Genomic DNA, 12,219 nt, shown 5'->3' with positions numbered 1-12,219 from the left:
GACAGAGCTCAGTTTTGAGGAGAGTCGATAATACTTTCGATCGTGACAGTTTGCGTCAATGTACGACTAGACGGATGGACATTTTTCTCCCTGAAAGAAAAAATGGCCCCCGATTTTGCGAAAAGCGGATAATAAAAAATTGATACGAGGAGCCATTGGTCCATCCAGCGGTTTGCAAACAACTTTTGCTTTGCATGGACGGTTTTAATGGGTTGTCGTTCATAAATTGTCTACGCACTGTCGTCTGTATAGCAGTGCTGTTTTTATTGTCCCCCCTATCATAACTATTGGGGGGCTATAGACATGCCAAATCCAAAATACAACTTTACTCGGCACACTCATTGTTCTCACCGCGCACGGTGTGCACCTTCTTCAGCCGACGCCACCGTGCGACGAAACCGGGAACGCAACCCAACCCAACCCAAGCCGGGTCCAACGGCAAATCCACTTGTGTAACCTATAACTGAAACGCAAACCAATCGAATCGTCCCAGACGCGGTCAATTGCACTGCCCACTTCCTGCAGGTATCATTGTCGATCGCCTCCCTCCGTCCACGACTCCATCTTCTTCTCCTCTTCTCTTCGTCTCCGAACCTTATTTAAGCCCGCGGCGGCCGCGGCGTCCCTCCCCTGACGGAGGAAAGGAAAGATCCCATCTTCCCGCCCGGACACCTGCACCGCCTCCGCCAACCTACTTCCCATTTCCAAGAAGCCCGCCCGAGCTTAAACAAACCAAAAGGGAAAGCAAAGGAGGACGGCGGGTGCGCGCGTCGGCGTCGGCCGCGAGAATTTAGCGGCCGCCGCGGGCTTCCTCGTCATCGCTGGCGGCGACGGGGATGAGATGAGATGAGATGGGCATGAGGTGCAAGAGGCACCCGTTCCAGGCCGGCGGCGGCGTCTGCGCCACGTGCCTGCGGGACCGCCTGCTCGTGCTCGCCGCCGCGCAGAACGACGCGTCGTCGACGCCGTCCACTCCTCCCGCCACCGCTCCCCCTCCGCCCGCGGAGGCGGCGCCGGCCCCGGCGTTCCCGAGGTCCGTGTCGCCGTACGTGTCCCGCAGGAAGTCCGACTCCTCGGGCGGCGCGCTCAGGCACCACCCGAGCCTGCTCTTCTTCCGGACGCCGCAGGTCGGCCCCGCCTACGGCGGCAGTGCCCCGCTCGAGGAAGGCGACATCGGGTACCACAAGCCGCGCGCCGGGAAATTCTCCGTGCTCGCCACGCTCTTCGGCAGCCACCACCACCGCCGCCACGGACCGGAGGACAAGGACAAAGCCAAGGAGCGCAAGAAGAGCCGTTCCTGGCTGGCCGGGATCATCCCGCGCCGTCGCAGGAAGCAGGTGCCGGCCGACGCCGTGCTGCCCGCGTCGCCGCCGCCCAGGCGCTCCTGCCGCGTGGTCAGCAACCGGGGGCTGTCGCCGGAGCGGTGCAGTCAGGGCAGCGGCGAGGAGAGCAGCTCGCCCGCCGACCCCCCGTGGCGGCCGTCCCCTTCCCCGATGCGGAGGACCCCATGCCGGCGCCGCCAGACCAGCAGCATGCCGTCGGGATTCGCCGTGTGCCTCAGCCCGCTGGTGCGGCCCAGCCCCGGACGCCGCCACCGCGCCGCGCAGCCGCCGGACTCGGGCACCTTCTCCTCCGAGCTGCGGCCGTCGCCGCTCCACAGCGCCGCCTCCGTCGGACGCTGCCGCTCACGGAAGCTCGCCGACGGCGCTCGCTTCCGGTGATCCCTTCCTTTTCCTTCTTCTCCTTGATTCTTCTCTAGTTTTCCTTCATCACCCAACCCCAATCACCACTCTTACTAGTAGCTTTCTGTGGATTTTTACATCATGTCCATTTGTGAAGAAGAGTCCGCGAGATTTCATACTCGGAGAACATTCCGTTGACGTATACTACAACTACTCCTAGATTTTTACTCTGCTTGCTTGCTTGGTTGCTTGCGAGCCGAACAATTTGCGAGACTGCAACGAGCTCAGCTGCCCGATCACTTCATTGTCTACACAGCTACGCAGCCGTCTGGTCGTGATCCGATTTGATTTGCAAGAATTCAATCCGTTGCCGCTTTGATGTCCGGGGATTAAACAAAGAATAGACTTTAGTGGCGCGTAATGGCAGTAGGTGCGGGGAATGCATATACGGAATTGAATGCCCGAGTTATGAGCGAGAGAGATCTGCGCCTGTGTGCCGATTAAAAAGAAGGTTCGCGGTCGCATTGTGCTGTCCGAACGAAATACTGCTCCGTGAGAGACGCATGAATTGAATTGAATTCCGTTTGGTCAGAGCTTTCACATGGGCTGGAGGCAGGCAGCGCATTCATATGGCCGATGGCTGCTCCCCAGCATTACTCCTTTTTCGTTTGCTGGTGCACCGAACCATGACTGCTGGTCAATCAATGATCCCCCAACCTCTTTCTGCTTGCTCTGACCCGAGTTATAACTTTTGCACACCGACCGGACCAGACGAGACGAGCAACAAAAAGGGCCAAGGAAAAAATTACTTGGAGCGGTGCATTTCGCTTGAGTTACACGAAAGTTGGCGGCAATTTGCGGGAGATCCTCCATATGCTCTCTCGCGTGATGTGTCGTGGTTTGCTGGTGACTTACTGTGGGACGATCATGACACGGTATTGCATTCGATGTGGGCGCGTCGCCTCATCACTGGCCGATTAGGATGTGTGAGCTTACTTTTGTTTTTGCGCACTTGTTGCATTAACAAGTAGTGAATCTTTTTGTGTTTACATACATGCCAGTATGCCACCTCTTTGTTAACTTGCTCGAGGAGCCATCAGCGTGTCGAAAGTGGGCGCAGCTAACATTGTTGTTTAAAAGCAGCGTGGCGGTTCACACTTGGCAGATCGACAGCTACTGCTGCTGGTGCCACAACATGGTACACAATACGTCTTCTGCAAATAGGAGTATAAGATACTCCTCGCTCACTCGGTGCTGCAGATGACCTGCCGGCAATTTAACTAATCGACGGGTTGGACTTTCCGCTTGCTTTGTACTATAATTTGTTATCTCTCTCTGTCTGAAAAATGGCGAGCTGCTACTCTTCCTACTACAAATACTACTACTCCACCGTGCATGCATGAGCGTGGAATAGTAGCTGCCTGGAGAGTTCCGATTCGTCGTCGGCTGCCTGTTCCACGTTTTTGTATGCTATACGACTACGAGACGCCAAAATCTAGGACTGGATCAGTGCTAATGATGGTGTCCTAATCACTCAGCGACGCTGGGATTTGTGCCGCGGACAGAGGGGAGGGAGGGGGGTGGTGCCTGCCACTGGGCAGTTGAAAAGTCAACCTGCTCCGCCAAGTGGGGACGGATTAAAATAGAAAGGTCAGCACGGACATTGTCTCCCTCAAGGACTTGTCTGATTGGACACGGATTATTCCGGCCAAAATATTATTCGCGGATTGAAATAGTAGTAGTAAAAGGCACGGCGGCGAGGAGTCTGATTCTTTTTGCCCAAACCAGCGCCAGCAGCCCGTTTCTCTTTACACGAACTTGTCTCAACACGTCAACCGCTGGTGTGTTGACATGGCAAAATAACATGTTGGGATAAAAAAAGAGTTGTCATCTGCTTACAAGCATATTAGGGTAGTTGCGATGCACCCTGCAAAACATATGTCAATCGATAGTTTTGGGGATGGGAGAAGAGACGGACATGTGGGCGAACTGATAAACGCCCACACACCAGCCCCTCTACGTGCGTTGAAAACCGACGTGTGGGCGAGGAGACGGGCATGTGAGCGAACTGATAAATGCCCACACATCAGCCTCTCTGCGTGCGTTGAAAACTGACGTGTGGGCAAACTGCTAAACGCCCACACACCAGCACCCCGCATGTGAAAACGAATGCGTGGGTGACCGGATGAATGACCATACACCAGCCCAATCCTACGTGGCATAAAAAATCTAGCAAAACATGACAAGATTTATGCAAACTCAAACCGACGTTGATCCATGCATGCGCGTGGGCGAGATGCGTGGGGGTTAGTATTTCTGACTGATAAATAAACGATCCATACAATGACCGTTTGTTGAGCTGACCAGGAGAATCTCCGCGTTGCTCTTGTCCGTCCGTCGCACTTGAGTTTGCAAAGTACCGCATGATGTGGGCACCCGACCCGACCTGACCCGACCCCGACCCCGAAGAGACGCCGCGCGCGCAGACCGACGAGCGACGCGGCAACGGAAGCCATTCATGGCGTGCACTGTGGGCGCTGGCCCAGGAGGTCGCCGATCGCATGTTCGCTCGCTCGCTTCGGAGGCAAGCCGCCTAGCCTAGCCTAGCTAGTACCGGTAGTTTTCGCTCGCTCACTGCCCAGCACCTCAACCGCGACGGATGTGAGATCGGCGACGACCGATGGGTGGGCTGGGCGCGCGATGATGGCGAGGGCGAGGCTTATTGGACCGGCTCGATGGGCGCTAGTGCGCGTGGTTGACCGGCGGGCCGTGCTGTCGTTGCGTCGCGGGCGGCGAGTGGTGCGCGGCGTAATCATCCCCTTCGCTTTCCAGCCAGCCTTTCTATCTCGGGCGCGCGGTGGTAACGGAAGGTCGACGACGGATCGCTTGCTGTCGGGCGGGGCACGCACATCTGCTGGCTGCTGCTCTGGGTCTTACCGGCCGTCTCAGTTGGTGTTACTCCGTCTTTGTTCCATCGTTTTATCTTGGCGTCAAAGCATGGATGGATGAAGTGGCGATGGAGTTGGTGCGCTGTTGCAACAAGCTCTCTCGTGTGCCAAGTGCGCATGATGACCGGTTGATTAGGGGCTGGCGTGTTGTGGGGGTTGATTGGGTGCTGGTGTGTGTTCAGTGGGGTGGGGTGGGGTGAGGCCTTGAGGGCAGCCATGCACATGCACGTACCCCCTCCGGTTTAAGAAATTGATTCGGCGCCCGCCACCTCGGAGCTGAAAACGAAAAGGTCTTGGGGTAAAATGAGGGCCTGGTTTACGTACGTCAACTAGCTGAATCCTGTAATGAGAGGATACAACACACAAGCGTCTGCCTTTTCGTTTGGCTTTCAGGTTGATCCCCGGCCTGCCGCTCCTAACGAGCATCCGTCAAACATGTACGCATAACGCAAGGAGTGTACAGTAGTAGGCCACTATAATAGTACATTGTGATGATTATGGTAGTCATATCCCACGGTTGAATTGACTTTGAGTAGATATCAAGAAAGAAACCACGGTTTGTTTTCACATAACCGCACGTTTTAAGATAACCTGTAATGGCTCTCGCAAAATGTGCAAAGAAGACCGCTCTAACGCGAACTGATGGTGAGATTTCTTATGGTGGAAGCGACCCATCCTTGATTGTGGTCAGTGTATGTGAGCATCTCCTCTCAGAAAAAAGGAAAAAAAAAATATGACCATCTCTTCAGAAAAAAAGGAGACCCTTCTCACTTGCAGAAATGGATAGTGACATTTCAAACCGCTGCATGCTTCCTAACCCTTTGAAATCATCAGTGCCAACTCAAAGAAAACCAGGGAAATAATGAAACATCAAGTGGAAACCGAGTCTTCTTTAAGCCCCCACTATATTTATTGAACCAAGCGATTTCTCCTTAAAACTACAAAATAAATCCTCAACTATGAATTTATCCCAAAATATCAAACCCTAACACCTAAATTGGAACATATCGTGTTAGCCTTGGCATAGCAAAACCATGTCGGCAAGTTCAAAGATTGGGATTGCTCACTTTAGTATGGATGCATTTCATAAGTTAGATTATGATCTACTTAATCAAACAAGTTGCTAACATTCCTGCATCTACCTTTTGCACAAACTATAAAATAAGTTCACCAAATTAAGCAATTTCCTGATATAATTATTGTTATCTCAAATTTATTGACACCATTCCGCAAAATTTTACACAACATGTGTGTCCATCTTTGAGTTTGAGAATTTCATGGGACTAGAGAAAAGGTATAATAATAGGTTAACAAGTGACAATATATGGCTGGTTATGGGTGACTTCAACCTCTTTTGCCAAGAGGCTGATAAGAACAACCTTAACCTAAATCTTCGGATAATGGATCTCTCAGGGAGCACTCTCTCTATGAAGGGAATCCACCTTCAGAATAGGAGGTTGAATAGGAAGTTTACATTGAGCAATGAGTGTGAAAACCCAACTCTCAAACTCGACATGGCCTTCTAGCTACAACCCTGCTTGGGACCTTCACTTCGGTAACCACACGCTCAATGTTCTACCCTCACAGCACATATTTTAGCTAAGGAAGGTCGTAGAAATAAAGTTTGTAAAACATGGCTACATGTACCCCGCGTAAACCTGGTCATATGTCAGGCCGGATTTTGAGTTGGGTTTTAAAAAGCCCGAACCTCGAACTACAAGCCTGAGCCTGCACTGAAGCCGGAAGATGCCCCTTTCCGCAAGCCCCATGCCTGGACTAAAAACAAGCCCGAACGCCCAGCTCAAATGTTGTTTTCAGAACGCGCACAGGTAAGCCCGTCCGAAGTGCCGCAAAACTAAAGTCTGGGCCCGGCTCGAAAACACTTTCAGACTGCGAAATGGAGCCCAACCCAGCCTGGTTTTCGGGCCGGGCTGCGCACGATCAGGTTTGCCACCCTTGGCTTGGTGCTCTAGGAGGGTGCCAAAATTTCTGAATAATAAAATGCACCAATTTCCATCTCAAAGAAAAAACACTAACGAGTTCGACTATTTTGCCACTTTGGTGGGAAGTTTAAGGATGATTGTAGCATAGTTTTCGCTGATCCTAGAGTTTCCAGGTATAGCAGGATACCTGTGAACATAGACATTTCAGAGTCTGGGCGGGAAATAGAGCCTAAAAAAAAGAACAAATGACCAACCTCCATAGCAGCACAATGAGAGTGTTTCAATTCGGTATATCTGTCATGTGGGGTTGAATGAATACCTGTCTGAAGCTGCAGGCTATGAAAACGAACATCTAAAACTCTGAACACAAGTCCGCAAACTTTCGTAAGAATCGACCAGCCGAGGCTTCATATGTTCAACGATGGAACAGCCGGGAACTAAAATATGGCCAGAGAAATAACTCATGAAGTTCGAAAATGGACAAATTTTCTTCTGATAGCCACATGAGTCCTTCTGCATAAAGCTCTGAAGTAAGCCGTTTGTCGGTAAAATCGGTAAGCTGCCACCAAAATCTTCTTGCCGAGTCAGAGCCAATTTAAGAGAGGAATCTGCGATCATCTAAACAGGCATGGGAATGACACATATTATTCAGCACATCCATGTCATAAAAAATCATCAGCACAGCAAAGTTCAGACACAGGTACACCTCTCCGGCAAGAGTAAGGTAGCGACAATGCAAACATATATTAACTGACACCGGCGGAATGAGATTATGATCAGTTTGCCAATGAGGATGACAAACACGCCGTATGAGAAGGCAACTAGGAACATGAATATATTTTTTTCTAAATCAAGAAATCTAAGGTCGTATATTATAACAAAAATGGGGCAACACACTGAAGATTCTTTCAGTCAATGTCACCTTCAACTTGCATGACCCATCAGTGTCACCTTCAACTTCAGAAATTACATGAAAAAAAAAGATACCAGGCCACCACTCGATTGTATCGATAAATATGAAAAGGAATTACTTAATTTGTGGGAAGAAGCAGAAAACTAAGAAGGCGCCTCTAATTCTACAGATAATAAAGAGTGATGAACTTGTAAATATTTCAAAGGAAACATGCGGTTCAAAGATAATTAGCCTAAAAACAACAATAGAGATGCTGAAACCTGATAATGATATGTGCGCAACATTCTGAGCTCAAATTTTCATTTCTCTGCTGCATTTATCATTAGTAAATTCAGTGTGTTAATGAAGTGATTACAACCACAGAGGATGCATGGCAAAACTCTTGAAAACATACATCAATCATTGGATTAAATAAGATCATAACAAAAATCGAAATGTATTGAGACCTGTGCATATATATAGAATATGAACATATTTTAAGAGAAGAAAGATTAGTTTACACTCTGCACTACTACAAACTAGAGAAGATACCCGATAACATAGTTCTATGCATATTAAAGAGCTACAGGCTGAGGGAAAATTTGTTGTGTGGTAGTACAAAAGCATATTTTGAAGTACAATCAGTTTATGCGATCAAAACAAGGTTATATCTGAAGTTAAAACTGCTCAGGACATATTTCCAAAAGTGAACATGAATTATCTTTCATAAATCATAAAATGTCAAATCAGGATATCATGTTCAACTGTTGGTTGCAATTTTTTAGAGATAAGAGGTCCATAATTTTGTGCAGGTTGAATTAAAATCAGGCTGATGGAATTTTGTACCACTCTGTTTCCAAGGTCTAAAGCACTCAGCATCTCTGCTAGTACATCCATGATACAGCGAGCATTCAGAAACTCTGACATACTGAAAAAATATTAGCAGTATTCAGTTCAATCCATCCTTGAAAAATAACATCAGGTTGCAATAGAAAAATAAGAAAGAATATAAACTAAACTAACACAGATGTGTTGTTGAAAGATGCCCGCTGGAGATACAACGAAAGAAAAGATCCACTGGCTGATTACATTAAAGAGGCTAAACAGATTATCTGGAGATAAAACAGAATAACACTCTTCATTCTTATTTTACCATTTTTCTCAAAGGACTACATGAACATTAATGCCATGTCCAGGGAATGAAAAAGTTGACAAAAAGTCATGAAGAAAATTAGGCTGCTACACAGAAAAGATTCGAAAACCATTGCACAATGTGATTCTTTTATTTGATATTATTTTACCCCATAATATGCAAGCAAGAATCTCTAGGCTGGTGCAATGGGAGTTGCAGAAACTAAATTTATTCAACATTATGTGCTCTAGTTTACATATAAGATCACAAACAGTGCATTACAGGGGAACCAGATTACAACGGTGAGACACAACAATAAAATGTATAGAAGTTCTAGAAAGTGATCAGATAAAAGAAAAGCAAAACTGGCACTGATTCTACACTTGGTTGGCATTTCCTGAGCACATCACAAAATCAACAATCCATTGAAAGATACTGTTGACGTATAATGTGCTGCCTAGTCTCTTCCATTAGATCGATCTTTTGGTTGCATTGGCTAGAGCATGCACTTCTACATGGTATCAAAGCCAAGAGGTCTCGAGTTCAAGACCCGGCTGGTGCAATTAAATTGCAGCCCACTTTCGGTCCATGTTTAGGCCTGAGGGAGCCACACGTGAGGGGGAGTGTTGACGTATAATGTGCTGCCTAGTCTCTTCCATCAGATCGGTCTTTTGGTTGCATTGGCTAGAGCATGCACTTCTACAGATACCACAACGTTTGGGTCATTTGCTGGAGCACATTGGACCAATTAAAATGCAACACTATTCTGAAATTTATGATAATTACATAAACAAGACGAAGAGCCGTAATTACCCTTGGAACTAAACTCCCACCTGGCAGTGACTCACTGCTCAAACTTATATATGTTCTTTCTCTTCAAAGTACAAAACAATACCTCTCATATCAGTCATACTCATGGCCCTTCTCATTTCTGAATTCTAAGTGATATTTTTGTAAGTCTAATGTGTTCTACTAGCAAATAACCATGATTTTGCAGTCTCCATCTGTCGATTGCAGTCTGTTTCAGTAATTGCCAACCTAGCAAATTCAGAAGCAAATTTTGCCAACTGAACAGTACCATCTGAAAGCAGAAAATGAAAACGAAAAGGAAGAAAGCACACCTCAGAGCAGGGAAGTCATTTCCAGCAGAAGATTTAGCTTCATCCCCATCAGATAATCAATTATGTTAAGCCTTCCACTCCGTGATGTCTGAGCAGGAGGTTGGAGCAGGAGATCCTTACATGATTGCCTCTACCTCGGCGCCCAGGGAGTTGCATAAGGAGGCGGGTTCCTTGGAGACGCCATCGACGCACCTGCTGTTGTTGGGGGGCAAATGGAGGCGTCGGCCGCGCAGCTGCTGTTATAGGGGCGGGCGGAGGCGCCGGCCTCGTAGTTGCTGTTGTTCGGGCAAACGGAGGAGCTGACGATGGTGGGCAGCTGGCGGAGCCAGAACTTTTGTGAAGTCTGGGCAAGTTGAGCCTAAGTGTAAAAGGGCAGCCCGATGCATGTAGCTCCCGCTTGCGCAGGGTCCGAGAAAGAGTCTTATTACTTTGGGTCTTTTGCACGCAGTCTTTCTCTACATTTCTGAAAGAAATTGTTTTCAGGACTTAAAGTGTATAATCTAAAAATAAAAAATCAGGTATCCGGATATGCAACATATAATATAGCACCAAACTTCTGAACCATAAATCCACATTAATAATGAAGGGAAAGCATAAATATAATAGTTGCACAAAATGTAATTTTAAAGTGAAGTAATGGATAATATATCAAATATCCATTTCAAAGACTAAATAAAGTTGAGACTTGACAATAGAGGAAATATAGCAAGCCTTGCATAGAGGCAAACTCGCCATGTCACCAACAAAAGTAAAGCTATTCATACCAGATGTCATTGTGCAATTACTTCCATCACGGTTGAAAGCATCTCTCACTTGTTCATTATTGTCAAAAGCAAGACATATAACCAGCTTTGCATAGAGGCAAACTCGTCATGTTGGCAAAGTCCTAGAAGGCACTACAAGATAAAAAATGAATTTGTAATTGAAATAAATTTAGTTGTGAGATGTGAATATATTCAAAATAGAAAGCTTGCAAGAAAATAGATGGTAAGATGGAATATATCGACAATACGCTAAAGAAAATCATGAGACAAATGCCCTTTCCGAGACTTCATTGCAGTAAATGTTCATATAATAACCTTATCATCAACTGGCTTGAATGACTCCCGCTCGGTGTAACATATCATCAAGACATTGAACCATTCATTATTGATCTTGCTAAGTAGTTTATTTTTAATATTCTTCATTGTTGAAAAAGCTCTCCCACCAGATGTCGTTGACACCGGCAATATTTAGTTTGCGGTTAACCAAACGAAATTAGTGAAATAATTCTTTCTCTTTACAGCAGAAAGACCACAAACTGCACATCAAGTAAAAAATGCATTCTATGAGTATGAAGCAAGGAGAAGCTAAAAAAGTATTGCATGAATAGCATGTGCTGCAGGATGAATATGCTAGTTCTCATATAGATTAATCGACCTGAAAATAAATACTTATAAATGAGAAAAACCATATGAGGATCAAAAACTTTCTGAGGACATGCCCCGGCCAGTAATCAGCACAAAGTAATCTGTTTTCTCTTCCCTTCTTCAAGATGGGGGGACACATGGTCAGTGATGTGAGTTGCCTTCCAATTAATTCTGAAAGAATAATTCATTCCCTAGCCCAGACCCACTATTCAGAGAAGAGAGATCCCTAGCCGGCTAGCCGTAATTTCGGTGGAGGATTCTTAGTTTCTTACCGGAGGCGGCCCAAGCCGAATGAGAGGAAGGAGGTGTTGAGGGCCGTGTACTCAAGTAGACTGCCTGGCCGGCTGAGCGCCTGGTGTGATGGCGTCCGCTCGTCGCCAGCCGTGCGCCTCGCCGTCTAGGGCATGTGGTCTAGGCCTCTAGGGTTAGCCTCTGTTAGGCCAGCCGCCAGTCCCTACACTTGCCGCCTGGGAGAAACGAAATAGACAGGGAGTCTGGGAGTTCGTGCGATCGATCGAACTCGTTTTTTCTAGAGAAATCGATCGAACTCGTGATGCAGCAATTGTTTCGGCCTGGGCAGCTCGGGCTGCTGTTGGGCCGTGAACAGCGCGCACCTGTGAGAAACGAAGGCCCAAAAGTGTTTTTTTGCCCGGATAAAGCAAGCTACAATACGTATTTAGCCCTTCATTAATTTGGTCGATCGCTGTTGTCATGGACCAGCGAGCCCGGGCAATTGCCCAGGGTCGCTGGGCGGTGGCTCCGCCACATGCTCCGTGGTGCCGGCCGCAAAGGGGAACCGGGACGGTGGAGCCGCGCGCGAACAGGATTGGAGGCGTCCCTTGCTGCGGCGCACGGAGGCGGAGGAGGATTGGGCAGTGGAGCGCGGAGGGGATCGGGTGGCGCCCGAAAGGATCCGGGAGGTCTGTCATAGCTCATGCAATTGAAGAAGAAGAAGAAGAAGAAGAAGAAGAAGAAGAAGAGTCGGGAGGGATAAGGAACCGGCAAAAAGAGGGAGGGATCCGGTAGATATAACGGAATCGGCCGAACTATGCAGGACCCTATAAAAAATTTAGGCCTCTTTTGGTTCAATAG

The 12,219-nt window shown here is 47.7% G+C and overlaps 1 protein-coding gene and 1 long non-coding RNA gene across 4 annotated transcripts; one reads left to right on the top strand and one right to left on the bottom strand.

The window, feature by feature from the left end:
* Nucleotides 1-327: 327 nt before the first annotated feature.
* Nucleotides 328-1,909, top strand: LOC125514175 (uncharacterized). The gene has a single exon (XM_048679449.2). It carries the CDS (start codon nucleotides 852-854, stop codon nucleotides 1,719-1,721), a length of 870 nt encoding a protein of 289 aa, XP_048535406.1. The 5' UTR covers nucleotides 328-851; the 3' UTR covers nucleotides 1,722-1,909.
* Nucleotides 1,910-6,652: 4,743 nt separating this feature from the next.
* Nucleotides 6,653-11,648, bottom strand: LOC125512366 (uncharacterized). 3 transcript variants are annotated; one of them, XR_015608556.1, is made up of 5 exons: nucleotides 11,400-11,648; nucleotides 10,483-10,614; nucleotides 9,719-10,181; nucleotides 8,312-8,393; nucleotides 6,690-7,191 (listed from the first exon to the last, which is right to left on the bottom strand). It is a non-coding gene; the product is annotated as an uncharacterized LOC125512366 (long non-coding RNA). The 3 variants fall into 3 exon arrangements; XR_015608555.1 differs by having other exon boundaries at nucleotides 6,653-8,393; nucleotides 11,400-11,647; XR_015608557.1 differs by lacking the exons at nucleotides 6,690-7,191; nucleotides 8,312-8,393 and adding an exon at nucleotides 8,414-9,296 and having other exon boundaries at nucleotides 11,400-11,647.
* Nucleotides 11,649-12,219: the final 571 nt, after the last annotated feature.

This window comes from Triticum urartu, chromosome 6A (assembly GCF_056163025.1).
Source record: "Triticum urartu cultivar PI428250 chromosome 6A, HENAU_Tu73, whole genome shotgun sequence".
NCBI classification, from domain to species: Eukaryota; Viridiplantae; Streptophyta; class Magnoliopsida; order Poales; family Poaceae; genus Triticum; species Triticum urartu.
The sequence above is the reverse complement of the archived record's forward strand: the minus strand, read 5'-3'. Positions and strand labels throughout refer to the sequence as shown.

Coding starts and splice junctions, on each gene's coding strand:
- LOC125514175 (XM_048679449.2), top strand. CDS start 852: ATGGGCATGAGGTGCAAGAGGCACCCGTTCCAGGCCGGCGGCGGCGTC.